The sequence below is a fragment of the Megascapheus bottae genome, chromosome 14 (genome assembly GCF_031878675.1).
Source record: "Megascapheus bottae isolate mThoBot1 chromosome 14, mThoBot2.hap1, whole genome shotgun sequence".
Lineage (NCBI taxonomy): Eukaryota > Metazoa > Chordata > Mammalia > Rodentia > Geomyidae > Megascapheus > Megascapheus bottae.
This window is the reverse complement of record NC_143522.1, coordinates 10,729,004-10,755,185: the sequence shown is the minus strand read 5'-3', so window position 1 is coordinate 10,755,185 and position 26,182 is coordinate 10,729,004. Positions and strand designations below refer to the sequence as shown.

Genomic DNA, 26,182 nt, shown 5'->3' with positions numbered 1-26,182 from the left:
TAGGGCTTTGCCATGGAGTTACATAGTCTCCTTTGATTTGGGATGGGATTCAGAAGGCATTTATTAGTGATTATTATTTCAGCAAAGTATTATTAGCCTGGACTTATTTCTCAGAACTCCAGTGCCAGCTTGTCTGCGGTCTCTTCAATGTCTTGCCATTGTATTCTGGTAAGGATTGGTGTGCTTCTCTTTAGCTCCTTAGTTATGGTGAATGGCATTTGTGTGTGTGTGCCCATGTGCCTATGTATATGTGTGTGTGCATCTGTGCTAACAGCTGAGGAGGTTAAACTGCAGACCTTAGGTAGAATGAGGCAGTTTCCTTCGTAGGTTGGCCTGTACCCCTGTGTTAGCTAATGACGTCTGAGTCAGCACTGGGACATTTTATTCAGTTCACCAGTGTGTCCTGTGCTCTCATCTGCAGGTGTTTTCTGCCTCCTTGCACCCTTCCATGAGGCCGCATGGCCTTGCTCAGTAAGGATGGCTCATCATTCCTCTTCCTCCATGGAGACACCTCACTGAGCAGTGTCTCGTGGTACCCATGGCTCACGCCTGTAACCCTGGCTACTCAGAAGGCTGATATCTGAGGATCATCATTCAAAGCCAGGTCAGGGAGGAAAGTCCTATCTCCAATTAAAAACTTATATTTCAATTAAAAGCTGGACATGGAACTGTGACTCGTGTTAGAGCACTAGCCTTGCGCCGAGAGAAGCTCAAGTACAGTGCCCAGGTCCTGAGTTCAAGCTCTAGGATCAGTACCGAGAAAAGGAAAAGAAAAAGAAATGTCCAGTGCCTGTCCTTGTCTCTCTGTGGGGTCATGGGTGACACACATGCTTGAACTCCCTCCCCTCACCCTTTTCCCTTTCTCATCCACCTTATGAGAAACATTTCTTTCCAAAGGACCACCTCACTGGCCATGAATTTTAAATCCCATAGAAAAGAATTGCTGTTTCTGGGCTGATCTGGAGTCTTCCCACATGAAGAAGGTTCTAGAACTTTCACAAGCACTCTTTCCTTGACCTCTCTTCAGAGCTTCTTCTCTGAGAACTCTGATCAGCCTCCATTTTGCTCATGGGGGAAGGCGTGCCATAGACAGGTTGTTGGTGTCTGGAGAAGTGATCCTCCCCTGTGCCCACATACTCAGGACCAACCCCAAGACAGCTACTCTTCTGGGTTCTGTGCCACAGGGCCCACCGATTTGCTCCCTGCTCCCTCTCTGTACAGTCTGTTTCCTCCCACAATCCCCTGGCAGGCAGCTTCCCCCTCCCATCTTCCTGTGAGTGCTAATTGCCAGCATTATTAATACCCAGTCATTAACTCTTCCTACTGTTGGGCTGGGCTCCCATCCATCCTGACCCTAAATGCCGCCTGAGTAGCATGGTGAACTCAGTGTGACAGCTCAGCAGCATCTCGAGGCCTCAGTTTCCCCACCACTACTACCAACACACACACACACACACACACACACACACACACACACACACACACACACACACACACACACAGCTTGTGGGGAGGGAGTCTGGAGAGCTTAGTCCAGGAGGCTAATCTGTGGCTCCCCTGGGGGAAGGCCTGGATGCTGTCAAAGTGGAAATGTTGACTTTCTCCCCTTCAGTCAAGCTGCGAGCTGCGGTGTGACCCAGGCTGCTCTAATGAAAAAATAGGCCCACAGCTTGCAGGGCCACAAGCAGCTGGTTTGCACCACCTGCAGCCATCGAGACCTTTCGACTTTGGTCCTCCTGCTGTCCTTCCCTCCATCCCTACCCACTGTGTCCTCCACAGAGTCCTGGCTCTTTGCTGTTGCCCCTGCTGTGGCTGAAAGGGCAGGGTGGCCTGCTGGAGCCAGCACTGACCTTCCCCTCCCCCAGCTGCTGCCTAGAGCTGCCAGCTCAGCAGTGGACTGCCACTCCTGCCCTCCCTCTGCCCCTCCCAGCGGATGTGCTTTCGCCTTTGTTTCTCTCCTAGTCTCACATTTTCTCTGAGTATCCATTTCTGTGTCCCTTTACCCCTGGGCTCTCTCTGCCTGAACAACAGGCAGTTTCCAGCCTGAGCTCAGCCCCTCACCCTTGGGAGAGCAAACTTTTCTGATGGGGTCTTTCTCCCTTGGGCCCCTACCTTTCCATTTCCTCTTGTTACCTTCATCTTGTCACTTGCAACAAATGAAACCACATATGTGTATATGTGTGCATAGCTATATGAGCTTACATTCAGATATGTCAACATAGAGACATCATGAATACAACTAGAGGAGGGCCTCGGGAGTCCGGATTCCAACAGCCACTGCTCAGAAGCACTCTGTTGGGACCCATTAAGGGCAACTTTATCAGGCAAGTAGAATTCAAAACCCCAATGACACAGGACCACAATTTCAGAACGCATCTCCAATTTCTTTTATTTTCTCTCCACAGTGGGAGCAGGGGATGGAAACTAGGACCTTGTGCCTACTTGGCAAATAGGCTCCACCACTGAGCTACATCCCCAGTTCTTCATAGGTGAATTTTTCAAGATCATTTTTTAGGACAGGGATATATATTTACAAAGTCCTGGGCTTGGAGGAAAAAAGATTTGTAAATAAATTCAGTGTTGCCCACCCATCCATCCACCTACCCCCCATTTTTTATCTACTCATCTATCCACTTATCCATCTACCTAGCCATCCATGCACCCATCTATCCCTCCATCCACCCCTTCCATCCATCTTCTCATCCACCTATCCATTTATCCATCATCTACTCATCCACCCATCCATCTATCCATCCTTGGATTGGTACCCCACGTATTGAATACTGACTATATGCAAGAATCAAGAAGTATAGATATGAATAAGATATGGCTAGGTCCTTCAAGGCAGGTTATATTTTCCAAGTCTTAAGGCAGGGCTGCTCTGAGGGTAGCATCAGCATCACTTGGTGATGCAATGGAAGTTCAGGTTCTCAGGTTCCATTACTAGGGTTTGGACTTGGGGCTTTGTGATTGCTTGGGTAGCTTTCTTCCTCAGGTATTGGTCTATCCTTGACCCATGCATCTAGTCCAGCTTTTGCTGGTTATTTTAGAGATGGAACCTGTCAGATTTTTCTTCCTGGACTGACTTTGACCTGTGAGCCTCTGGATCTCAGCCTCCGAGTGGTTAGGATTACTGGCCTGAGAGAAGCCTGCAGCATTTGAAAACCTCCTCTAGGGTCTTGTGGTGCACACTAAACATGAGATATTGCATCAAGGGATTTGCAAAGGATTTCCAGAGGAGGTGCCATTCAAGTGAACCCTTGGAGAAGTGGGAGGAATTTTGAGGGCCTCTCAGGTTCCAGGAGGGAACTATACGGAGTAGGCAAGGAATATGAAAGAGCGTGGGGTATTCAGACAGTTGGGCAGATTTGGTTCTGATAGTAGTGTTGAATTTCAGGTCTGTGGAGGAGAGGGAAGTGTAGGCCAGGGCCACTGTTGGGGCTTCCCTCTGTACCCCACAGAACGTGGCAACCCTGGCAGCGGGTACAGGAAGGCAAAAGGAAATGGCTTACAAAGAAATTCATTTGGAGTCTTACTAGTTCTTATGTGATATAGCTCTTCTATTTAATATATAAATAAATACAACACGCTCTCAATTACATGCTTACAGCTCCTATGAGGACAGTGGTATTCTATTTTTTTGTTAGTTTAAAACCTTTTATATTGTTATTATAAAGTTGCTGTACAGAGAGGTTTATAGTTACATAAGTCAGGTAATGAGTACATTGCTTTTTGGACAGTGTCACACCCCTTCCCTTGTTTTCTCCCAGTTTTTCTGTCCCGTCCTCACTCACATAGTTCATTTTCAACATAGTATCCAGTGAGTACCACTGCTGCATTTGTCTGTCTTTTGTCCCTTCAATTCTGTGCTTCCCCTTATACTCCCAAAGACAGGTCAATGAACAAACAAGACAAGAGGAAAAGAAAACAAAACCAGCAACCAAGGGAAAAACCTCTTGTTTCCATTTTCTGGAGTTCATTTTGAGAAAATGATACTTTAAAACACAGCTTGGTAAGATGTTTTTCAAGCTTGTTTTCCAGGTTCATAGAATTGAAACTGAGGTGTCATAGGTCCCTAGACATCTGTCTGGTGTGTAGCAAGTGTATGCTGGTACAAGTTAGCTTTTCTGGAGAGAGGGGGAAGGAGGGGTGAGGGAGGAGTAGGAGGCGGAAGAGCACGTCCAGCCTGGACCCACCTTTGGAGGGCACATTGCTCTCTGAGGAGCTGGAAGGGGAGAACTGAATTGATTAAGGATAATGTCTGCTGATTAGATAATCTGGAAATTAGTCTGATAATGTGCAAATTAGCTAAAAGCAGCACATGATATCAGTGTCAGGCGGATGGCGGAGATCTCTAGCGTTAGTTCTCTTGTCCTCTAATGTAGGGCCTGGGGGTGATAGAGAGAAATCTACCTGGGAAATGCTACAAAAGTGCCTGACGAGCCATGAAGTCTGTGCAGGCAAGCACTTTCCAAACTTGCCATGAAGAGTTCAACCTTGGTTGTAGGGAAAATAGAGGAAAATTCAGGTTTGGGGTTCTTGTCCCCTGCCTGTCCACTCCCTCCCAAAGAGCTGAGCAGTTGTTAGTTAGCTAAGCAGTTTATAAGTTACAAAACAAAGAACCTGAAGGCATGCTCTGATCCGTGGGGACGTGGGGTGGGGGGTGGTATAAATACCTGGAGGTAATTTTCCAGCCATGGGCCAACTCTACACCCTTGACCCAGAGACTGAGAGAATGTCTTTGTTCTGTTACTCCAGAGGGTGACATATGACTCTGTCACCGTGCTGGACATGGCTGTGGGAATGAGGGTCAGTTGTTTATACATCTCTGCCCCTTAGTTGCCTTGTTTGTGAAACATAGATCATAATCTTACCAACCTCGTGGGATTGCTGCAAGTCTTAGATGCCGGGGATGGGAGGGGCTGGTCCTGTGTGTGCTGTGAGCACCCCTCCCATCTCCGTCCCATCTGGAACCACAGAACACAACTGTGACCACAGGTTGATCTCGGGGGCTCTGTCTGAGGCAATGAGAGGGGTCTCTTCTGTTTCTGTGAAGCTGTGAAGGTGCATTGGAATCAGTCAGAACTAGCAAAAGTCTGACCTGGCCCTAGCACATTCTTTGCCGACCCTTAGGTATATGGACACTGATCCTGTTGTATAGGTTGAACCTGAGTATTCATTGAGCACCTACTGTATGTGTGCCCTGTGGTGGGAATAAATCTAACTGGGACTCCAGTGCCTTACAGTATGGTAGGTACTAAATCCCTCTAGGATGCCATGCTACACAGAGATTAAAGGGTACATTTGTGGTTGTGGACTGTGAATTTGAACTCATGAAACTTGAGCCCACTTCCAGGGGAAACTTATTTTATTTAGGCCTTTGGGGGTCCCCTTTTTTATAAGAAATATAATTATTTTGTGCCTAGAAGAGAAATGAAGAAACAAAATGATATAAGATACAGTAGACATTTTTCATATATCATCTCATGGAAGGCTCACAAGTCCATGAGGCATGTGCTGGAGTCTCAGGGGGAAATGAGATTCAGAGAAGTTGATCACACAGGTTGATGGGCAACAGAAATATGAATGGGTTTTGACACCATTCAGCTTTCAGGAGAATGGATGTCAAGTGACGGATCCCTGGCCTAGGCTTAGCTCTTTCTCATGGACTTTCTGATGTCTGGTAATCTTCACCTCCTGACCAGTTGTCAGATGAGTCATGTTATATGGTCGCTTTTCAGGAAGAGATGAATACATTCACAGACACTGCCGTAGTCAGATGGGGATGTTGCAACAAAATTCCAGGCTGGGTGGCTTCACAGATATTTATTTGGTACAGTTCTGGAGATGAAAGTTTGAGATCAAGGTGCCAACAGAGGTGATATCCCGTGAAGGCCTGGTGAGGGCTTTGTCCTTGGGCCGCAGTCTGTCCTCACATGCCCTTTGCTGAGTATGTGTGGGTAGAGAGAAGGAGATGCTAGCCCTCTGTTGTCTCACTAATCACATCGCAGTGGCCCCAACATCACAACTCACTAAGCGTCGTGACTTCCCTGAGACCCCAATCCAGACGACATTACCTTGGGAGATAGGCCTTTGACGTATGAATTTTGGGTGTGTGGGAACACACTTAAATCCATAGCAGGTGCATTTATTCTTCAAAACTTTTAGTGGTGGAGATGATACATGGATCTCATCCCTGCCATTACAAAGTCTCATTGACATTTTAATTGATAAAGAAGTTTTGAAATAGGAAAAAAACCCCATATATTATTCAATAGTTTTCCTGCCATCTTTCTCTCATTCTATTTTATCATCTTTCTTAGATCTTTTCTCCTTGTTTATGAACTTGCTTTATTTGAGGGAGGGATGTTTTATGTTTGAAGTAAACACAGCTCACCCTCTAAAAATCCATTGGACCTCTGACTCCTTTCTTTCCATCTCCTGGCCACCACTGGCCACTTCCACCTAGGTCATTACAACTTCCTTACTGGTCTTTCTGCCTCTATAGTCTCCTATTATCTGTTCTCTGAGGAGAAGCTAGAGCACATCTCTTAAAAGTATAATACGTTACTCCACACCTGTGCTCATAGTGCTTTCTTTTTTTTTTTTTTTGGTAAAACTTATAGATGAGAATGTCCATACTGCACTTTCAGTTCTTGCAATGTAGTCTAACAGTAGCAGCGTCACCTGGGACTCCAGTAAGCATCTCACCCAGATTTGCCCATATCTTACCTTGGATCTATGATTTCCAATCTGATTTTTTTTTTTTTTTGGTCAGTCGTGGGGCTTGAATTCAGGGTCTGGATGCTGTGTCTGAGCCTTTTTATGCTCTGTCACTTGAGATACAATGCCACTTCTGGTTTTTGAGTGGTTCATTGGAGATAAGAGTCTTCCGGGAACTTTTCTGCCTGGTCTGGCTTTGAACCGAGATTCTCAGATCTCAGCCACCTGAGTAGCTGGGATTACAGGTGTGAGGCACTGGCACCTGGCTAGATTTACATTTTAAAGAAATTCTGAAGTGACTGTGCAACAAAATTTGAGACTCTCTGGCCTAGAAAGTGCTTAGGCCCTGTCAGTGTCTCGGGCTTGATTTCCTCAACTGTGCTGTGCTCATGGGAGGGTGGTGTCTATGAGCCTGCTGAAGGCCACACTGCCTCGGTACAGGGCCAAGAAACCACTTACTAGTGTTTGACCTTGGATACATTCTACATTGATGCAGAATCCAAACATTAGTAGCATCTGTCTCTGATGAAGAGGATAGAAGTTGATTATATGTAGCACAGCATTAGCAGAAAATGTGTGCATGGTGCAAAGTGACATGGTTTCCTCGTGTCCTACTAAAGCTGGGCCTTGAAATCTGGAACTGGAATTTCCCTCCAAGGCCCATGTGGGAAAGGTTTGATCCCTGACCATGACAATATTAGAAGGTGGTGGGACCTTTAAGAGATGGAGTGTAGTGGAAGGGAGTTTGGTCATTGGAGGAGTGAAATCCCTTTGTGTGTGTGTGTGTGTGTGTGTGTGTGTGTGTAGGTCCTGGGGCTTTAACTTAAGGCCTGGGTGTTTGTGCCCGCCCTCTCTGTCTCTCTCTGTCTCTGTCTCTCTCTGTCTCTCTCTCTCTGTCTCTCTGTCTCTCTCTCTCTCTCCTTCTCAACTCTCCCTCCCTCCCTCCCTCCCTCCCTCCCTCCCTCCCTCCCTCCCTCCCTCCCTCCCTCCCTCCCTCCTTCCTTCCTTCCTTCCTTCCTTCCTTCCTTCCTTCCTTCCTTCCTTCCTTCCTTCCTTCCTTCCTTCCCTGTCTTGGGGTTGGAACTCAGGGCCTGAGCACTGCCCTTGAGCTTTCTCAAGGCTAGCATTCTACCACTTGAGCCACAGCACCACGTCGAGCTTTTTCTGTGTGTGTGGTACGGAGGAATGGAACCCAGGGCTTCATGCATGCTAGGCAAGTACACTTCCATTATGCTCCTGGTCCTCTGGGTGCTATTTCTTAGCCTTTTCCATTCAAGGCTATCATACTACCACTTGAGTTCCACTGTCATTTCTGACTTGTTGGTGGTTAATTGGAGATTAAAATCTCAAGGGCTTTCTTGCCTGGGATGGCTTCAGACTGATCCTCAGCTCTCAGCCTCCTGAGTAGCTAGGATTACAGGCTTGAGCCACCAGCTTGTTGGTCCGTCTGATGCTTATCAGATTTGCTACCTTCATTTCTGGTTTCCCTGTGGTGCGTGCCATCCTTTCAGCTCATTTTGTCTCATGTTGTCCTTGACAGTACGGAGTGTGGCAATTTATCAGTTTCAGCTATAAACTTGAAGACTTATTAAAGCATCCCCCGGTCTTCTTTTCTCCAGACAGACTAATCTCAGTGCCCAGGATTATTCTTCATCCACCAACCCCAGTATGTCCCACATTTACACTCTCCCGGCCACTGGGTGGCCAAATGGCACAGGAGGAGATATGTGAGTTCTCTACTTTCAAGGATTCTTGGTGGCCTAAAAGTCACATGATAAGCAGTCCTTGGTGTCCAAAATTTCCCCATCCGGCTCTGGGCTCTCTTGCCTCTGCATATACGGGATGGAAGACACCATTTGTCTTGTCTGGAGCCCTGGGGCAAAGCCTGATTTCTGTGAGATGACCAAAAACCTGCCTGAAAGGAATCCTAACACCTTTATTCCTTGGATCTACAGGATTTATATTTTCATCAGTTCTAGGGAAGCAGTGAAAAAAAGGTGTCAGACCTTGGGGATAATTTATATGAGTAAACACGTAAGGTGTGGGGTGAGCAGAGCATGTGAATTAAGGCCATTTATCCCAGCTTTGATGTTCTGCTTGCCCTCTGGTCTAGCCTTCCCCACTGTCTTGATCATGCCACTTTTAACCCTCTCCTGGCTCTGCTCTCCACTGGGGCTGCTGGGATCTCTTCCTAGCTGTCTTCCCTTCCCCAGCTTGCTGCCTGCTTCTCCACCCCTCCCACGGCCCTCATTAGAAGCTAGGAGAAGGGAGCTGGGATATGGCGGTGGCCTCCAGCTGAGGCCTGCACACTGATTCTGAAGGGAAGGCACGTAGACTGACACCTTCCCTTGTTACCCTCCCTGTCCCTAAGGCCACCTCCCTTAGCCTGCCCTGTGTACTGTGTCTTATGTGGCCAGCCTGTGGCTACCTTTCCACACACCCTCTTTTTGCACTCCCTTTTTCTTCATCTTCTAAAGACACGCTCTGCACAACCAAGTGGCGCCGGGTGAGGATGCTTTACACTTGAGAGATGAAGTAATAACAGGTGGCAAGAGCAGAAGCTGTTGGAGCCCAGGATTCTAGTTGCTATGGAAACATGTCAGACCTGTGGAGTAGAGGGACATGGGAGCTGTCAGCCATGGAGGGTGCTAGGAGAAGAAAGAGAGGTGAGAAGAGGTGCATCTTTTCCTGAGGGCTCTGCTCACTGTTCCCAAACTCCCTAAGGACTGAACCCCTCCATCTAGAAGACCCCAGAGAACTGGGGTTGGGGTTCGGTGTGAGTTGAATGTGGCTGCATGCTTATAGACGCTGAAGTCCTGGCAGGCAGTCTGAGCATCTGCTCAGAATGTGAGGCTATGCTTTTGTGTGTGTGCCAAGGAGAAGCCTCAACTTCTGGCCTGCTTCCTGCTGCCCCAGGACACCTGGGATGTAGCTCTGGTGATCTCTGCAGAACCTAGAGGGGGGAGAGGGGAACCGTTGCTAGCGGCCAGACTGCTTTGGCATTCATTTGTTTTGTGAGTGAGCAGAAGGTGCATAGGCGGAGGGGAGGGGCAGGATGAGGGGGGTGAGGCAGGGGCATGACAGTCCAGTTTTCATGGTAGATTTGGGGCCTTCTTTGCAAAGACCTGATTGAGCTCCCAGGTCCTCTGGCCCACACGAAGGCTCCTCTCAGATGTCGGCCTACTCTTCCCTGAGCATGGTGGTGAGACTCTGTGAGGTCTGGCTCTTCCTTTGTCTTCCTTTAAGTTATTTGAGTGCTTCCACCCATTTTCTTTGTTTTTCTGAATTTCTTCATGAATTTTGTTCTTGTTTCCCCCTTCCCGCCTTTTTTATTTCCTTTGAGCTTTTGTAGAGTTATCTCTCCCAGGATTCCTAGACGCTTAAGGCTTACTTTACTTTCTCAGCAGCTCACTTGTATCTCTGATGATCTCAGCCCATAGATATTAATCAAGTGTAAACCAAATCTATCACTGTGGATGCTGCCATCAAGATACCACAGGGGTCTTTACCCTCACTGTCATCTTGCTCTATAAAATGGGACTCTATTTCCCATAAAACAGAAGCAGAATCTTTGTTTAAATCCCCCTTGCCAGGTCTAGGTGAGCTTCCTATTTATTGTGAAATCTTTTTCATAGTGATCCCATATATAGTACCAGGAAATTGCTTATGGCTAGGTCAGGCCATAGGCCAATCTAGCCCTAGTGTGCTCCTGACTTAAAAACATCCCTTCATGAGGCTCTGAAATTCTCCAGAGAAGTGTAGATGATAATAAATAGGGTCATCCATGACAGATTATTGTGATAGAGACATTAAGTTTAAGTTCAAAGGGATTTTCTGATTTTATCAGGCCAATCTTAGGTTTTTTTTCCACTTAGGGCTTCATCGATGACATATTAGATGAATCAAATTGACTCTAAAATGATTTATGAAATGTTTGATATGCAAGCTATGGCCAAGAAGTGTTTGCCTCTGGACTTCCTGGGAGGAAGAAAACATGTGCCTGGAGGCAGGGGACACAAACAATCAGGAATAAATCTTGTCTCTTTCTCTTCATAACTGGGGCCTGGAGCAGCATGTGAATCTCTTTGGATTTCAGATACTTATCTGTCAATTCCTGCTTACAAAGTTTCTGTTAGGATCAATGAGATAGTGAATGTAAAGCATCTAGTGTAAGCTTGCCTACAGTTTTATACTATAGTAGATACACATATCCTCTCTCTCTCTCCTAGTCTCCCTCATGCTGTATTGGGGTTTGAACTCAAGGCTTTGTGTCCTTGCCTTGCTTTTTCACTCAAGGCTGGTGTTCCAACACTTGAACCACACTTCCCCTTCTTAGTGTTTCCTATCTTGAACCAAAGGGAGGCTGAGTGGAAAAATATGACTTGGAACCCCCTTCTCAAGAGAGAGAGCAAGTAGTGATCACGTGTTTTCTTGTACTTTTGTGGCTGTGGCAAATACTTCAAAAGGTGATTCTCATTCGGATCTCTTTTTTTTCTCATAGTTTCAGAGGTTTCGGTCCACGCTCACCTGGTTCCATATGGAAAGCCATGTGCATTCTGGTGCAGCAGGTGCAGTGGAGGACATAGGGAATTGGGCTGCTTGCCTTGGGCTGGCAGGGAAGCATAGACACAGAGTAAGAAGGGACCAGGCAAAATCTACCCTTCAAAGGCACATCCTTGTGACCTACTTCCTCCAACTAGGCCTCACCTTCCACAGTGCCACCACCTCCCAAAATCTGTTCATACCTGAACCCATCTGTGAGTGAAACAATCAGTCGAGTCAGAGCCCTCATGAAAGCATCAAGGCTGGGACCAAACCTTCAATACCTTCAGAGGATATTTCATATCTAAATCACATTACTATTCTCTCAGCTACACAGGACCCTTGATTAACCAAACTTGAGTACCCTGGGAGCTGGCCATGAGCGAGCTCTAGTTAGATGGCTGATCCATCCATTTGAAGAGATAGGAAATAAACCCAAGGGCAAGTGAGTGATGTTCAGAGTGACAGATTACTCTGCCACGGAAAACACTGGTCTCTCATCCCCACAGGGAGGCGGTCCCGGGGGACACTGCCTTGACACCTGTTTACATCTTTATCAATTCGTTTCTAGGCTACTTGTCTCACCAGATGTCAGCACCACCATTTCTAGCATGCAAGGCACATAGGCGGTTACAGCAGTGAGTTAGACACGGCCGGCCACCCCTGGATGATTTGTCCATGATTGTTTAATGTGGGTGATGAAGCAGATGTGCGCATTGATCACAACAGTGGGAAGGTTGAGAGGGGTCACAACAGTGAGGTTGAGTCTCCTTCCCCAGGCATGACTGCTCACTGAGAGCTGGGAACTGGGAGAGCTTCAGGTGAGAACTTTCAGTCTGAAACTCACCCTAAACACTAGAAAGTGTTGGAGAATCAGATGTATAAGCTACTAGCCTATCCCACGACATTTTACCCGGAAGGGTGCTTTGAGTGTATTACTGCAGGAAGAAGATAGTTACTGAAATAAGAAGGATTTCTGTGGAAATAAAGAATAGATACTGGGCCAGGAGTTTGGCCTAGTGGTAGAGGGCATACCTAGCATGCACAAAGACCTGGATTTGATTCGTTGGTACCCCATACACAGAAAAAAAAAAAGCCAGAAGTAGTGCTGAGGCTCAAGTGGTAGAGCTCTAGCCCTGAGAAAGCCCAAGGACAGTGCTCGAGTCCTGAGTTCAAGCACTGGGATTGGCAAAAAAATATGTAGTATAGATGATCGCTCATTGTTTGTGTTGTGCTGGGTCATTGACACTATGAAAATTGCCAGGGTACCCTCATTCCTGCTAGCCTACCATGTTATAACTGCAAACACCAGGATTTTTAACTTTCTTCTCACTCCTTTGGAGAAACACAGATGCATATATATGTGATATTACCCTTACTGTTTTGGGTCAGAATAAATGTTTTTCTTAAATAATGTTTATTTAATCATTTACAGAGCATCACTTTCTCCTTCAATATCTACTTTGCCTTACTGATCATATTTGATTTTTAAATTTTTATTTATTTTTTATTTTGTTGCCAGTCCTGGGGCTTGAACTCAGGGCCAGGGCCCTGTTCCTGACCTTGTTTTATTCAAGGATAACATGCTAGCCACAGTGTCATTTCTGGCTTTTTCTGTTTATGTGATGCTGAGGAATTGAGCCCAGAGCTTCATGCATGCTAGACAACCATTCTACCACTAAGCCACATTCCCAGCCCTCTATTTTTTAATTTTTTTATTTTTATTGGTTGTGGGGCTTGAACTCAGGGTCTGAGCCCTGTCCCTGAGCTTTTTTGCTTAAGGCTAGTGCTCTATCACTTTGAGACATAGCGCTACTTCTAGTTTTCTGATAGTTAATTGTAGATAAGAGTCTCGTGACCTTTCTTGTCTGGGCTGGCTTTGAACCATAATCCTCAGATTGCAGCCTCCTGAGTACCTAGGATTAGAGATGTAAACCACCAGTGACCAGCATTTCTGAATTTTTAATTCCTTACTCATTCAAGAATGTGTTCAACCAATGGTCATTTAGTTGCGAATACTGTTAAGAAATTGGGAAGCGATTAGACATATAGAAAGTCCCTAAGAACATACGAGAAAGATACATGTGGAAACTCGGTTGAGAGATTTTTTTTTGGGGGGGGGCGGGTAGGGAGAGCATTAGGTACATGGGTTTCTTTAATTTTGGGGTTTTTTTTGTGTTTTTATATTTTTGGTTGTGAGGCTTGAACGCTGGGCCTTGGTGCTGTCCCTGAGCTCTTCAGTTCAAGGCTAGTGATCTATTACTCTGAGCCACAGAATCACTTCTAGTTTTTTGGTGGTTAATTGGAGATAAGAGTCTCGTGGATTTTTGTGTCCTGGCTGGCTTTGGACTGAGATCCTCAGATCTCAGTCTCCTGAGTAGCTAGGATTAAAGGCGTGAGCTGCCAGCACTAGGCATTCTTTGATCACTTGTATGTAGCAAGTTCCCTAAGTTCTATTGGCATCTGTATATTTTATATCCAGCTCATATCAGTTGTGAAACTTAGCTTTGGTTTGCCCCCAGTTTCTAAGTTTTAGATACAACATCATTAATTTATATTCACAGTTGATAGATTTCCATTTGTCTCTTAATGAGGAAACTGAGTTTATTTGCTACTTAGACATGCCTATATTTTCTGAGGAAGCAAATAAAAATGGCAAATATGTCACTTGAATGAGACAGAAAGAAAGAAAGGAACACTGGCAAGGTACAATTCATTAGCAGAATAATGTCTGGTTTTTGGTTGTACTGGTGTTTGGAGATTATTTGTAAAGCATTCTGTATGCCACACAGATGTCTTTGTGATCACGTGACCAGATAAAGAAAGCCCATACTCAACAGACCACTAAGGGGGCCCGGCTCCTCTGCCTCCCCCCACGCGACTAACACTTTCCTAGCAGGGCATTGCCTGCTTCCTTAAAGATGGAAATCAATGACTTAGAAACTGATTAAGCGATCCAAATAGCAACTGATAAATGGGTTAGTCCTCTGTAATATAATTCTGCTAGCTTTTGTCTGCCTACTTCCCCAGGTAAGTCTTCTATTCCTAGAGGCAAGGCAGAGGCATGGAGGAAGCTAGGGCCAGAGGGAATCATATTAAAGTGGGTGAATCCGTTTATCACTTACTGTCTGCCTGGTATTTCTGCTCACATATCTGACTCCTTTTTACAGATTTGTACCCTATGGGACCCTGATTAATGTTAGCCAGTGAATAATGAAAAATAGCAGCAGATATTGGGGATGCCGAGGAGGAAGCTATCCTGGTGGTTAAAGCTAATCCCACAAGCAGAGAGACGTTTCTTTTTAAAAGTCAAAATCAGGGGGTGTGAAGGTGGCAAGGATGTAACACACACACAGAAAGAGAGGCAGGAAAATGGAAGCATTGCTCCCATACAGAGGATCTATCCAAGGCTTTTTCGAATTCAGAATGGTTCAGGCGCTCAAAAGGCATATGCTATTGTTCTTAGGCTTTGTTCCAAGATTTTCCTTTGCTCTTGTTTAAGGACTTCTAACATGATAAGTTCTGTGACTTGTGAGGGTCTTCGCCCTAACCTCATGCTAACTCATTGGACATCTCTGGTGTGAACCTGAGCTGAGTGTGTAACAAATCTGTGTCCAGATCTGATTCTAGACATGTGGGGTCTGCAGATTACTGAGTGTCTGTGATAATCAAAAAGCAGGGATTTCAGAGAGATGAGTCTGAACAAGAGTTCAGACACACGTGTTCCTGCAAGGATGTTCACCAGTGTCCCTGACAAGCATCTCCGGTGTGCTTTCTGGAAATGCCTGGGCACCAAGACCTCCATTTTCCGTTTAGAAACAGGAGGAATAACTCCTAAATAAGAACATCTTTCTCAACCTCTTGGCTTAGTCAGTGGCTGTTCTCTCTTTTTCTAGTCCCTCCTGTTTGAAGTCTTCATCTGATATGTGAGGCTTTGGATTAGAGGGCTGGTTATGTAGGGTTGAGAACTCATTACACTAGTGAGTTTCTTTTGGATGGTTCTGGATATGCAGTCATAGGACTCAGGCAACCACAATAAATTCTGCAAGACTTGTAAAGCACTGGAATCAAGAAGGATTGGAAAGAAAACAAGGTCACCAGCACAACTTGGTTGTCAGAAAACCTTGCATTCCAAATGTCATCATCCTTCTGGAGTCAATTCTGCCACACCCTGACAAGAGGGGAGGAAGAAGTCAGAGCACATTCCTGTCAGAACCTGGAATGTTTCTTTTCTTTTCTTTTTAATGTTTCCACAGCCCAGAAAGGACCAGATGGGACAGTCATTCCCAATAACTACTGTGACTTCTGCTTGGGGGGCTCTAGCATGAACAAGAAGAGTGGGCGGCCTGAAGAGCTGGTGTCGTGTGCAGACTGTGGACGCTCTGGTGAGTGTGGCCCCTTCCTGCCTTGTGTGCCCATAGACCTGGAAGTCTTCCATTTGTATTCCTCTACCATTTCGTGGTTGGGGAGGGACGGGACAGTACAGTGGACATGGCTTCAACCAGAGAACGTTTTGACTTGTGTGGGACTTTCCATGAAGAGAACACTCCTTTGGGTGTGTGTTGTTGTAGCCGTAGTGAGGTAAAAGTGGGAAATACCTGGAAGTAGAGGCAAAATGCTTCCTTGAGTTGGATGATGCACATCTAAGGAAAGATATTTTTGTTCTATGGAAATTCCTGGGGGCAACCCCCACATGAATATTGGGAAGGCAGCCACACCTTGGAATTATGGGAGCCAGAGGTCCCTGGGTTTCTGAGTAGTGACATCACCACCCCCACCCCCACTGCCTATGCATCCTATTTCTCTCATCCAGTCAAACAAAAAAGACAAATAAAAATGGGAGCCACAAGGGCAGGCATTCCCCGGGGGCTAATCTGGAGTTGACGTGGCCCTACTGTTTTCATCTCAAAACGATTTGAAGACTGAAATAGCAAAAAGAAAATTTGTTCTTTCCCCTTCCTTCTTAAAATGGACTTAGGTCTTTGCTGTGGTTTCTGTTCCACCCTGAGTTTTGCCTGCGCATGCTTAGTTGGTACTGCCTATTGTTCCTATGGTTCTGTGTCATTACTAGAGCAAAGCAGAAGGCAGGGAGGGTTTTGGATGGATGGTCTTGTCTTTCTTTGTTCTCATCAGCTGTTGAGCAGTAGGGGAAATAGTTTGGTTGGGTGGATGGTTCTCAGTAGAGCCATTTCTCCCACTTCTTGTGATATTGTATCTGTAGTTATCATTTCCATTCCTCTGGAGAGAAGGTGGAGATTATTACATGTTGGCTTGCCACAGTGACTCAGCCTCTCTATGCCATGTCTACAAGTCTTAACCTTCAGCTCCTTTATGATTTGATGCTAGGGATGTTTAGGGCTTGAGATTGCCTCGAACAGCAAATTGTTAATTGGAAAAGGACTTGGTTTCCATTGTGTGCAATTCTCAACACTTAATTCTCAAAGACCCCTCTTCCATACCATTCTGTCACTTATGGTCTAAACATGATATTTGATGTTAAATTTTTTCTTCTATCAGTACTACCTGGAAGATGGCCCTTGTGATCGTAGTTGGCTCTGGATTTTAGACACTTGAGGAAAAACTAAAGCAAATGAAATTCCACTCAGTGTTTTGTAAGAACAGCAGTGATGGGGAGATGCTCTAAGCATGGGTGTTATGGACTGCTACAAGTTCGGACAGGTTAGAGACCTGTCTTAGGATTAGAGACCATCTTAAAGGACCTTGTTACCAACTTCTGTATTTTCCCCTTTTCTACAAAAGACAGTGGCCCTTGAACCTATGGGCATCTGAAATGTGAAGGTGTTATTTATTTCCCATACCAACCTGCTCTTTCCACAGACTCATTCAGGTGTTCTTTCCCAGGTTATTTCTGACTGCTTCAGGGGTCATTTTACACCAGCCTAGATATTTTCAGTGCAATATCCAGGGGTTAACTTCGGATCACGTAAGATCTGACTTGGAAGTTCCTGACCTAGTTTGATACCTTGGGAATGAATACACAGGAAGTGTGAGTCTGTGGGTGTAACTGCTTAGGCAGGTAGGGGGATATTTCTCTGAAGCCTCCCCCGGGGTTTTTCCAGAGAATAGTGTGAGCTTGGTCGAGCTGTGTTTCTTTACCTGCCTGTCTGCCCTGCTGCCTGTGTTCCCTGGAGGAAGGTAGAATGTCCAACCTGACACTTTAACAGGTACATCACTGCCTTATGGGAATCCCAAAGAATGTGAGAAAGTCAAAACCTGAGCTTTACAGCTTTCAGCATTCTGTATTTTATTATTTAAAAAATCCCAGTGTCTCACCTTCTTGGTGTTTAGAATTAAATTTACCAACCTAAACATTCTGTAATAACGGAGACCTGGGGATATTTAGTACCTCTGTGCGCGTGAGCACGTGCGTGCATGTGTGTGTGTGTGTGTGTGTGTGTGTGTGTGTGTGTGTACATTTATGGCTGCATTTGTGTATGAATACAGATGACGGAAATTTCCTCCAGTGGTTCAAGAAAATGTTATCTACCATTTATCAGACTTTCCAACTTCTTTTTTGCTTTCACTATAAATGAGCGACATGATGTAAGGATAGAATGAAAGGGTTCTAAAAGAAGGAGATTAGAGAGTGGGTACAATAAAAATAAAATGGATGGAGGCTTAACCACCTTGAATGGTTGTCTGACAGTAATACCTTTGTAAAGCTGACTGTCAAAGTGACAGACAAACCGTGCTCAAAGAAACACCAATGGAAACAGCAAAGAAATACCAACAAGGCTTAAAACCCACTAAGGGAAAGCATTGGGAGGCAGGATTGAGTGAGTGTGCATGAAAAAGAGGAATGAGACCATTATCTCCTCTTTTGCTATTGGAAGGACTTTACAGGGAAGGACGGGGGGGGCAGTGGGGGATCCTCTTCCCTGGAAATGTGATGAAACTGCTTAGTCCCTTCTTGGTGTGTCAATGGTCTGTTATCTTGCTATTAGGAATGGCACTGTCATGACATAATGAGAATATTAATGATGCTGTGTGTTGCTTAACCCATGTGCTGATATATTCATCATACATGTCAGCTCATTTGGGAGGAGAAGGCAGGAAGGAGAAGGAGGCAGCGGCTGCAGCACACACCACGGAGGACTTATTCGGTTCCACGTCTGAAAGTGACACCTCAACTTTCCACGGCTTTGATGAGGAAGAGTTGGAAGAGCCTCGTTCCTGCCCGGGACGCCGCAGTGGCCGGGGCTCACCCACAGCAAATAAAAAGGGCAATTGCTAAGCCCATGGGACAGACTGTCTGGCCGATTAGCCACCCCCCTTTCTGACTCTGGTCATTGTTCTGGTTCTAATATATATATTTTTAAATGAAAGACAACTTAGGATTTCCCCTTTATCCTTGCTTTTTTTTCTCCCATCGTCCACGTGTCCCTTCTTCCCCTTGTCACCCCTCTGTTTTGGCTATGTACAACAGAAGCACAAACTTCTGAAACAAAACAAAACCACAAAAGATGAAGATGTGCTATTTCTTTTCCCTAGGAATTAGGAAGTGAGGTGGATTTTTTCTTTGTTGTGGAGAGAGGGGAACTTTTTTCGACATGAGCAGAGTTGATTTCCTCCATTTTGTTTCCCCCCCGACACCCCCAGAATTTTATTGGCAAAATGAAGAGGCGAGGAATGCTGGGTTTGGAAACAAAAAACCAATAACATTAAAATTATTATTTATATATGCTAGCTATTATTAGAGTCAGACTTTTTTGAGAGAGAGAAAAGGGAAATCAAAGAAATAAGAATAATATCCTGTTTAGAAGCAAGCCGCTTGGGAGGGGGAGAATTTCCTCAATGGGAAAATGATAGCTATGGTGGCTCCTCATGGCAGACCCCTCCCCACATGTCCTTCCTGACCCCTCCATCTTCCTCTCCACTTGTGAGAAAAATGGCAGCAATCCCAGAGAAGCTTGGCCCTTCTGTGTCTGGCCCTGACCAGCAGCCGCCTCCTCCCTGGCTCCATTCCTCCTCCGTTCTGCAGAGCTGCTGCTGTTCCATTGTTGCTGTGGTATCCACACTATCCAACCAGCAAAGAGCAACGTCTAAATACAGGAGTAGAATAGAAGCCACAGTCACAGGCTCAGCAAAGACAGAGCAAGCCAAGGCCGCATTCATGGAATCCAGGAAGGGTGATGCTTCATCGTGTATTACCCCTCCCCTCACCCCTGGTTAAAAAACAAACAAACAAACAAAATCTCCTGCCCATTGGATGGTCAAGCCTCCTGTGTATCTGCTTCTACTTTAAAAAAAATACACACACACACACACACACACATACACACACACGCACACACATATATAGTGCCTGCCAGGCACTTTGTTTTATGTCTCCAATAGCACCTGCTGAAATAAAACCAAAGTGACACTTGCTCAAGGCCCTGAGGATACAGAAGACCTTGTTGGCTGTCCCTGTAAAGAGCTGTGGGGCTCTGCTCAAAAGGTATGTCCTGACTGGCCTGTCTTATAATGAGGGCAAAACCATCACAGTTTTGTTTGTTTCCAATTTTCTTTGTCTGTCTTTTTCCTTTGGTTCCCCACAGCTTGCTCTTTTGTTGTGTTGGGTTCCTTCTTAGTGTGGGAGGTGGTGACTGGCATGTCTTTTCCCTAGCCCATAGTGTCCTACTTGAAGGCATGCATCCCCATATGGGCCTAAGTCTGGGTATAGAGCTGAGGCTTGCTTGGGCCACAAGAGGGGCTCTGTGCAAAGAATGAAAAGCTTCTGGCTTTGGGCTTCAACTGCAAGAGAAAGTGGCTTGGGAAATGCTTGGCTGACTCCGTGTCCTTTGGCTAGCCATGAAAGTTAAGCCAAGAGAACGCAGGCTGGAGTTGGCTGTTGGCCTTGGGTAGGGATAAGGAGACACAGCCATGGGATACTGCATGTCCAGGGTGGTATTTTATGCTCTGGGTACCCATCTCCCTGCTAAGTGGATGAGTCCAAATTAAAGAAGATTCCTGATTAGACACAATACTCTAGTAGGATGTTTTGAAGAATCTGAGCTCCCGTGAAATGAGGCCAGAGTCTCTAGCCTCCATGAGAACACAGGATCCTTTTGCCTTGGGTTGAGGGGACCAAGAAAGTGTCAGTAAAGTGTAACCATTTGAAGAAATCTGCTTTGACAATCTAGCCTTGTAGAAACCTTTGAATTAGAGCACTCATTAGGATGAAAACCCAACCCAGAAAAAGTAAGGATAATCAGACAAACCCCCAATGGACCTTAGTTAGTACTTCTCTGGTAGCCTGAGACAGAAAGGGCTTCCTATTTTCTCCAGATGAGTGTAAGCTTTCCTGAACATTGTTCTCAGTTTTGAGAAAATGCATAACAGCCCCCTATCTCAGCTTAGGAATGTTTTGCCTAAGCTAGGTGTGATGGCATGGCTAGAGCATATAACACGAGCCTCCCATGTGAGATTATCCTGCATGCTCCCATGTGTAACTGAGACAACATGGCTGGTTCTACTAGGTTTTTCCTAGGGGGATAAAGCCTGTTCTTGCACTTTCTACCTCTGTATTTTGTTCCTTTGTTTCACATAAGGGATTCATAACCCTATGACTTTGATGGATGAAATGTGAGCTTCCATGTTAATAAAAGTATGCTCAGTCCATGCAGTCATTTGAAATCTGACTAGTTGTTCATGGTTCATGGTATTAGAGTTATCAGTGGTGATTTGACTTTGTACTTGGGGTCTTTTTAAAATCTATATAATTAAAACGATCATTCAATTTCAGAGTCTAGCTATGGTTCCAATGTGAAGTCAATAGTTTAGAACTGCCTAACAAGGCAGACCCTCAGAGGATAACTATTACTTGTCTAGTTTTCCCTTCCCTTCCCTTCCCTTCCCTTCTTTTCCTTTCTGTTCCCTTCCTCTTCCCCTCTCCTCCCCTTCCTTTCCCTCTCCTTCCCTTTTTTCTCTTTCTTTTTTTCTATCCTTCCTTTTCTTCCCTTTCTTTCTCTTTCTTCTCTTTCTCTTTCATTCTTTCTTTCTACTCAGGGCTTTAACATATTTGCTGGCCTTTTTGCTGAAGGATGGTATTTGAGCACTTGAGCTACATCTCCACTTCTGTCTTTTTGCTGGTTAATTGTTAATAAGAATCTCACAAATTCATCTGCCGAGGTTAGTTTTGAACTGTGACTCTTAGATTTCAGCCTCTTGAGTAGCTAGGATGACAGGTGTAAGCCGACAAGTTTACTTTTACTAGCTAACTCAAAGTTTCATTCTCTGATGACATAAACATGAGCATAGCAATGTCATTTAGTGTCACCTGAGCATCAGTCTGCCTCTCCCAGCAGAATCAGAATTTACATTCTTCAAATTAAAAAGAAAAGAACTAAAAGAAACTATTAAGATGGTGGAGTTTAAAGCCTTTACTTTTCATTTGAGAAATTATCCTGGAGAGAATTACATTTGAGAGAATAGAGTAGACATTATTTTAGAGGCAAGCATCTGAAGGCCAAGGAAAGGTACTCTGAAAGATGAGGTAGAGGAAAAGGAAGCTGCTGCCTGGGTTTCTAGCTACCTCGGTGGCTGATGTTATGTCATTATCTCCCTTTTTCTAGGGAATGCTGAGAGAGAGAGAGAGAGAGAGAGAGAGAGAGAGAGAGAGAGAGAGAGAGAGAGAGAGAGAGAGAGAGAGAGAGGGGGGGGGAAATGTTAGATATTGTTTGAAGTTCTTTCCTTGAAAGAGTTCATTCAATTCACATAAAGAAGCCAAGGGCTAGTAATTAGGTTAAGAAATGTTGGGCAAGGAGTGTGTCCTAGTGGTAGAGTGCTTGCGTAGCATGCATGAAGCCCTAGGTTCGATTCCTCAGTACCATATACATAGAAAAAGCCAGAACTGATTCTGTGGCTCAGGTGGTAGAGTGCTAGCCTTGAGCAAAAGAAGCTCAAGGACAGTACCCAGGCTCTGAATTCAAGCCCCAAGACTGGCCGAAAAACAAACAAACCCCCAAACAAAAAACAAACAAAAAATCATATAAGAAACTTATCTAAGGCTTCACAGTTTTGGGGCTAGCCTGGACTGAAATTCCTTTTATCTACTCTTCTATGTAACCAGGATGACAGATGTGTGCTATCATACTTGAATTCTTGGTTCAGATTGAATCTTGCTAACTTTTTTGTTCCACTGACCTCAAACTATAGTCATCTCTGTCTCCTGAGCAGGTGGAATTACATGTGTGAACCATCATGTCCAGAGGATTCTTAGGGAGGAGGTCTGTGCAGAGTTTTTTTTTTCTTTAAGATAAGTTACCTTCTAAGCCATTGTTTTAGACATTCTCTTCCAAAGTCTGTCAAAGAAAAAGAGAACTCTCTTTGGGGTGATATGAGGAATTGCAGGAGTTATATAGCCACCAATCCTTTTTCTTGTTGCATTTATTAAATAAGTAGACTGCCATTATGGTATGAAGTCATAAGGAAATTAGAATTATCAAGATGAAAGTGATCTAGTCAGTTTCCTTTGTCTTCAGCTCAGTAAAATCTCACCCGAAAGCTTCAGAAATGTTACCTGATTTTCTGAATCCTGGCTCTGGGTATCCAAAATTGATTGGAACACTCAAATCTTTGGGGGGAAGTGTTGCTGTAAAGGTGGCTGTTGCTCAGGTAGGTGATAACTGTACCCAGAGTGACAGAACCTTTATTTCCATTACTGAGACTATGTAGAGATAAGATGTAATCATTATAACACTAGGAATAAGAAATGTGCATATAATTTTTAAAAGTAGTTTAATATCCGTAATCTAATTTATTGCTGGTATTTTAGGGAGGATTTAATGTGTGTGTGTGTGTGTGTGTGTGTGTGTGTGTGTGTTGATGAGAACCACAATGTTCTCATCAACACTACCCCTTTAAGTCTTCCTGCTTGCTTTGCATCTCTCTGTGCATCTAATAGGCTGCAGCATGATATTGCTTTTATAAGGTACTTGAGGGAACCCCAGATCATTACTCAGGGAGAGAAGTAAAGGCTGTTTGGAGGTTCTCACTTCATAGTGAATAAAATTAGTTTTATCCCAATATGCCTCCTGTTACATCTGATGAATATGATCTTGAACATGTACTTAAAGTTTGAGCGTTAGGAATTTTTCCACAGGGGATTGGTTTAGCTGTTGGAAATGGAGTGGCTTATGTTGCGGGTTTTCTGTGTGAGACAATTTTGGTCTTGGGGAATAGAATTATAGAGGAGGAATGAAAAGTTCTAGGTGCTCTACTTGATGTCGAGCCATGTGACTTAGTTACAGTGGTGGCTAGCCTTAGTTTCTTCATGCCTCATGAGGAGGACCTGTGGACATTTCTTGAATTTTATAATTAGCATTATCTTAGGGTGACTGCTTTTCTTTTCTTTTTTTTTTTGTCAGTTCTAGGACTTGAACTCAGAGCCTGGGCACTGTCCTGAGCTACTTTTTGCTCAAGGCTAGTGCTCTATCATTTTGAACCACAGAACCATTTCCTAATTGGAGATAAGAATCTCAGGAGGACTTCCTGCCTAAGCCAGCCTTGAACTTCGATCCTTAGATCTCAGTCTTTTGAGCCACCCACAAGTGGTAGGTCTGACATTAGATTTTAAAAGTATCTCAACACTGACTTTCAATCCGTGTCAAAAACCTAAAATTTTAGATTTTGAAATAATTTCATACTTATAAAAATCTTAACAAATTAATATAAGAATTCCCATATGTTCTTCATTCAGATTCTATTAAGTAACCCATGATCACAATTGGGAAATAAACATGTAAACATGAAGATAACACTACGGTCCACAGTTTAAATTCAAATTCTGACAATTGTCTTACAAATATACCTTTTCTGACCTATGATGTAATTCAGGGTCACACAATGCATATCTTCTACAGTTCTTTTACTGGATTACCTGGATCCACAGTTTGCATTTGCTTTTCATTATCTTGACCTTCACTGAAGGTATGTGTGCTGCTTTCTTTTTATTGTATACTATTTTTTTGTTTTTGCCAGTCCCAGGGCTTGAATTCAGGGCCTAAGCACTGTTCTTGAGGTTTTTCAAAGTTAGTGGTCTAGTACTTGAGCCACAACATTACTTCTGGCTTTTTCTGTGTTCATGGTATCAAGGAATTAAACTTAGGGCTTTATGCGTGCTAGACAAGCACTCTAACACCCCCATTGTGTGATGCTTTCTAATGATGGAGAGGTTGTGCATTTTTGGAAAGGATATCACAGAAATGGCACATCCTCTCAGGACGTAGATGACTGCCTTAGTCCACCAATGCTGAATAAAACATTTGGTCTTTCAGCTGAGACTTCAGGCTAGTATGTTTTGGATGATGGCATTTTCATTCAGATATACTTTGTTCCTTTAATGACAAGGAATTGAATTATAGCAACATGCGTGCCTGATACCACTGTGTTATACTTAATTTGCTGAAGTGAACTCAGAAGTGAGAAGCATTTTGAACAAATTTGAGGAATCTTTCCCCCCACATTGTGGAGCTTGAACTCAGGACCAGAGCACTGTCCCCGAGCCTCCCTGAGCCTCCTTAGTAGGCTAAAGCTCTACCATTTGAGCCACAAGGCCGCTCCCAGCTTTTTCTAAGTAGTTGATTGGAGGTAAGAGTCTCACAGACTTTCCTGCCTGGGCTAGCTTCAAACGGTGATCCTCGGATTTCAACCTCCTTAATAACTAGGAGTATAGATGTGAGCCATCAGTGTGGGAATTAAACCTCATTTTTAAACCTCATTCTGTTGTGGTAGATGTGCAATTAATATCATTAGCAGGAAAGTTGGAGAAGCTGTCTTCTGGATACAGCATCCCTGGGTGGAGTCGGGGGGGGGGGTAGATAAGAAACAGGCGTCAGTGAAGCATTGGTGAAGGAGAAGGAGAGGGCACAGGAAGTGATGGAGATTGGACAGTCTGTGGATGGATGAGCAGTGAAGCCTTCTTGGCAAGACTGAAAGCAAGAACCAACACCGAGGGACATTTTCCATTGTATAAAGTTGGCCTTGCAGGAGGAAATGAGAGAAAATGGATGCAATGATTGCAAACTTGGAAAGTCTAAGCTATTTTCTAGATGGCTTCAGTGGAGTGAAAGAAATTGTGTGTGTGTGTGTGTGTGTGTGTGTGTGTGTGTGTGTGTGTGTGTAGTTGTGTCCTCTAGAGAGGGGTGAGGAGCATTGGAGGAGGGACAAAAAGAGTCCTGGGGTGAAGGTGGGGGGCAAAATCATGACTAAAGACCAACAAAACAACAGTTGGCAGGCACTCCAGGGAAAGTCATAAGAAAATCACATGGTTTGCTTCCCAGGTGAGAGGGCTGAGGCATGCAGCAGTGGTCGTGAGGATAAGCTAAGAAGAGGAAGGAGATAGGCAAAAGGCCAGCAGATGAACAGATTAGAGAAAGGAGACAGTGGGAGAGATGCAGTAGCGGGGGAGAAGCAGGAAGAGGTGGAGGGAAGAAAGATAGTAGATGCATGGATGCATCTTATCCATGTCTGTGTCCCTGACCCAGGAACGATGCCTTGGATACCGAAAGGAAAAGTTGTGGCATCCAGAGGTTAGGGGGTGGGGGAGGAGGAGGGCGGTCCTCACCTCAGAAGACCCAAGTTTGGCTTTGAACTTGACTTTCTGGTGCCTTGATTATTTTCTGTTTAGAAACTATCTGGGCTCTATTGGGGTATGCATGTCTGTCTGCCCTCTGGAACTGCAACTGGGATAAAATGGAGGTACCTTTGCTGCTATTGCCCATTTTAAAAAAATTACTAATTACTTCATGCCAAAGGCCAAAATCACTTAGCAGATTCCATTTGGGCTAGAAGCAAAATCTATGCCTGGCTGCTACCTTTAAGGCTAGAAGAGGGTCCATGTGGCTTCAAGTGTGCCATCTTCTAGGGCTGACACTTGAGGTCATTGGGCTATTAGTAGTAGAGGCTTTGCTTG

The 26,182-nt window shown here is 44.7% G+C and overlaps 1 protein-coding gene across 4 annotated transcripts in view; it reads left to right on the top strand.

Moving 5' to 3' along the window:
• Nucleotides 1–26,182, top strand: part of Dpf3 (double PHD fingers 3) — a 232,638-nt gene that overhangs the window by 165,915 nt on the left and 40,541 nt on the right. For 3 of the 4 annotated variants that reach the window (XM_090344412.1, XM_090344409.1, XM_090344411.1), the window contains exon 8: nt 15,522–15,650. In XM_090344412.1, coding sequence (XP_090200538.1) covers nt 15,522–15,650 — 129 coding nt within the window. Of the gene's footprint in view, nt 1–15,521; nt 15,651–18,317; nt 19,727–26,182 lie in introns of all 4 variants that reach the window. The other variant, XR_016537567.1, reaches the window with a different exon arrangement.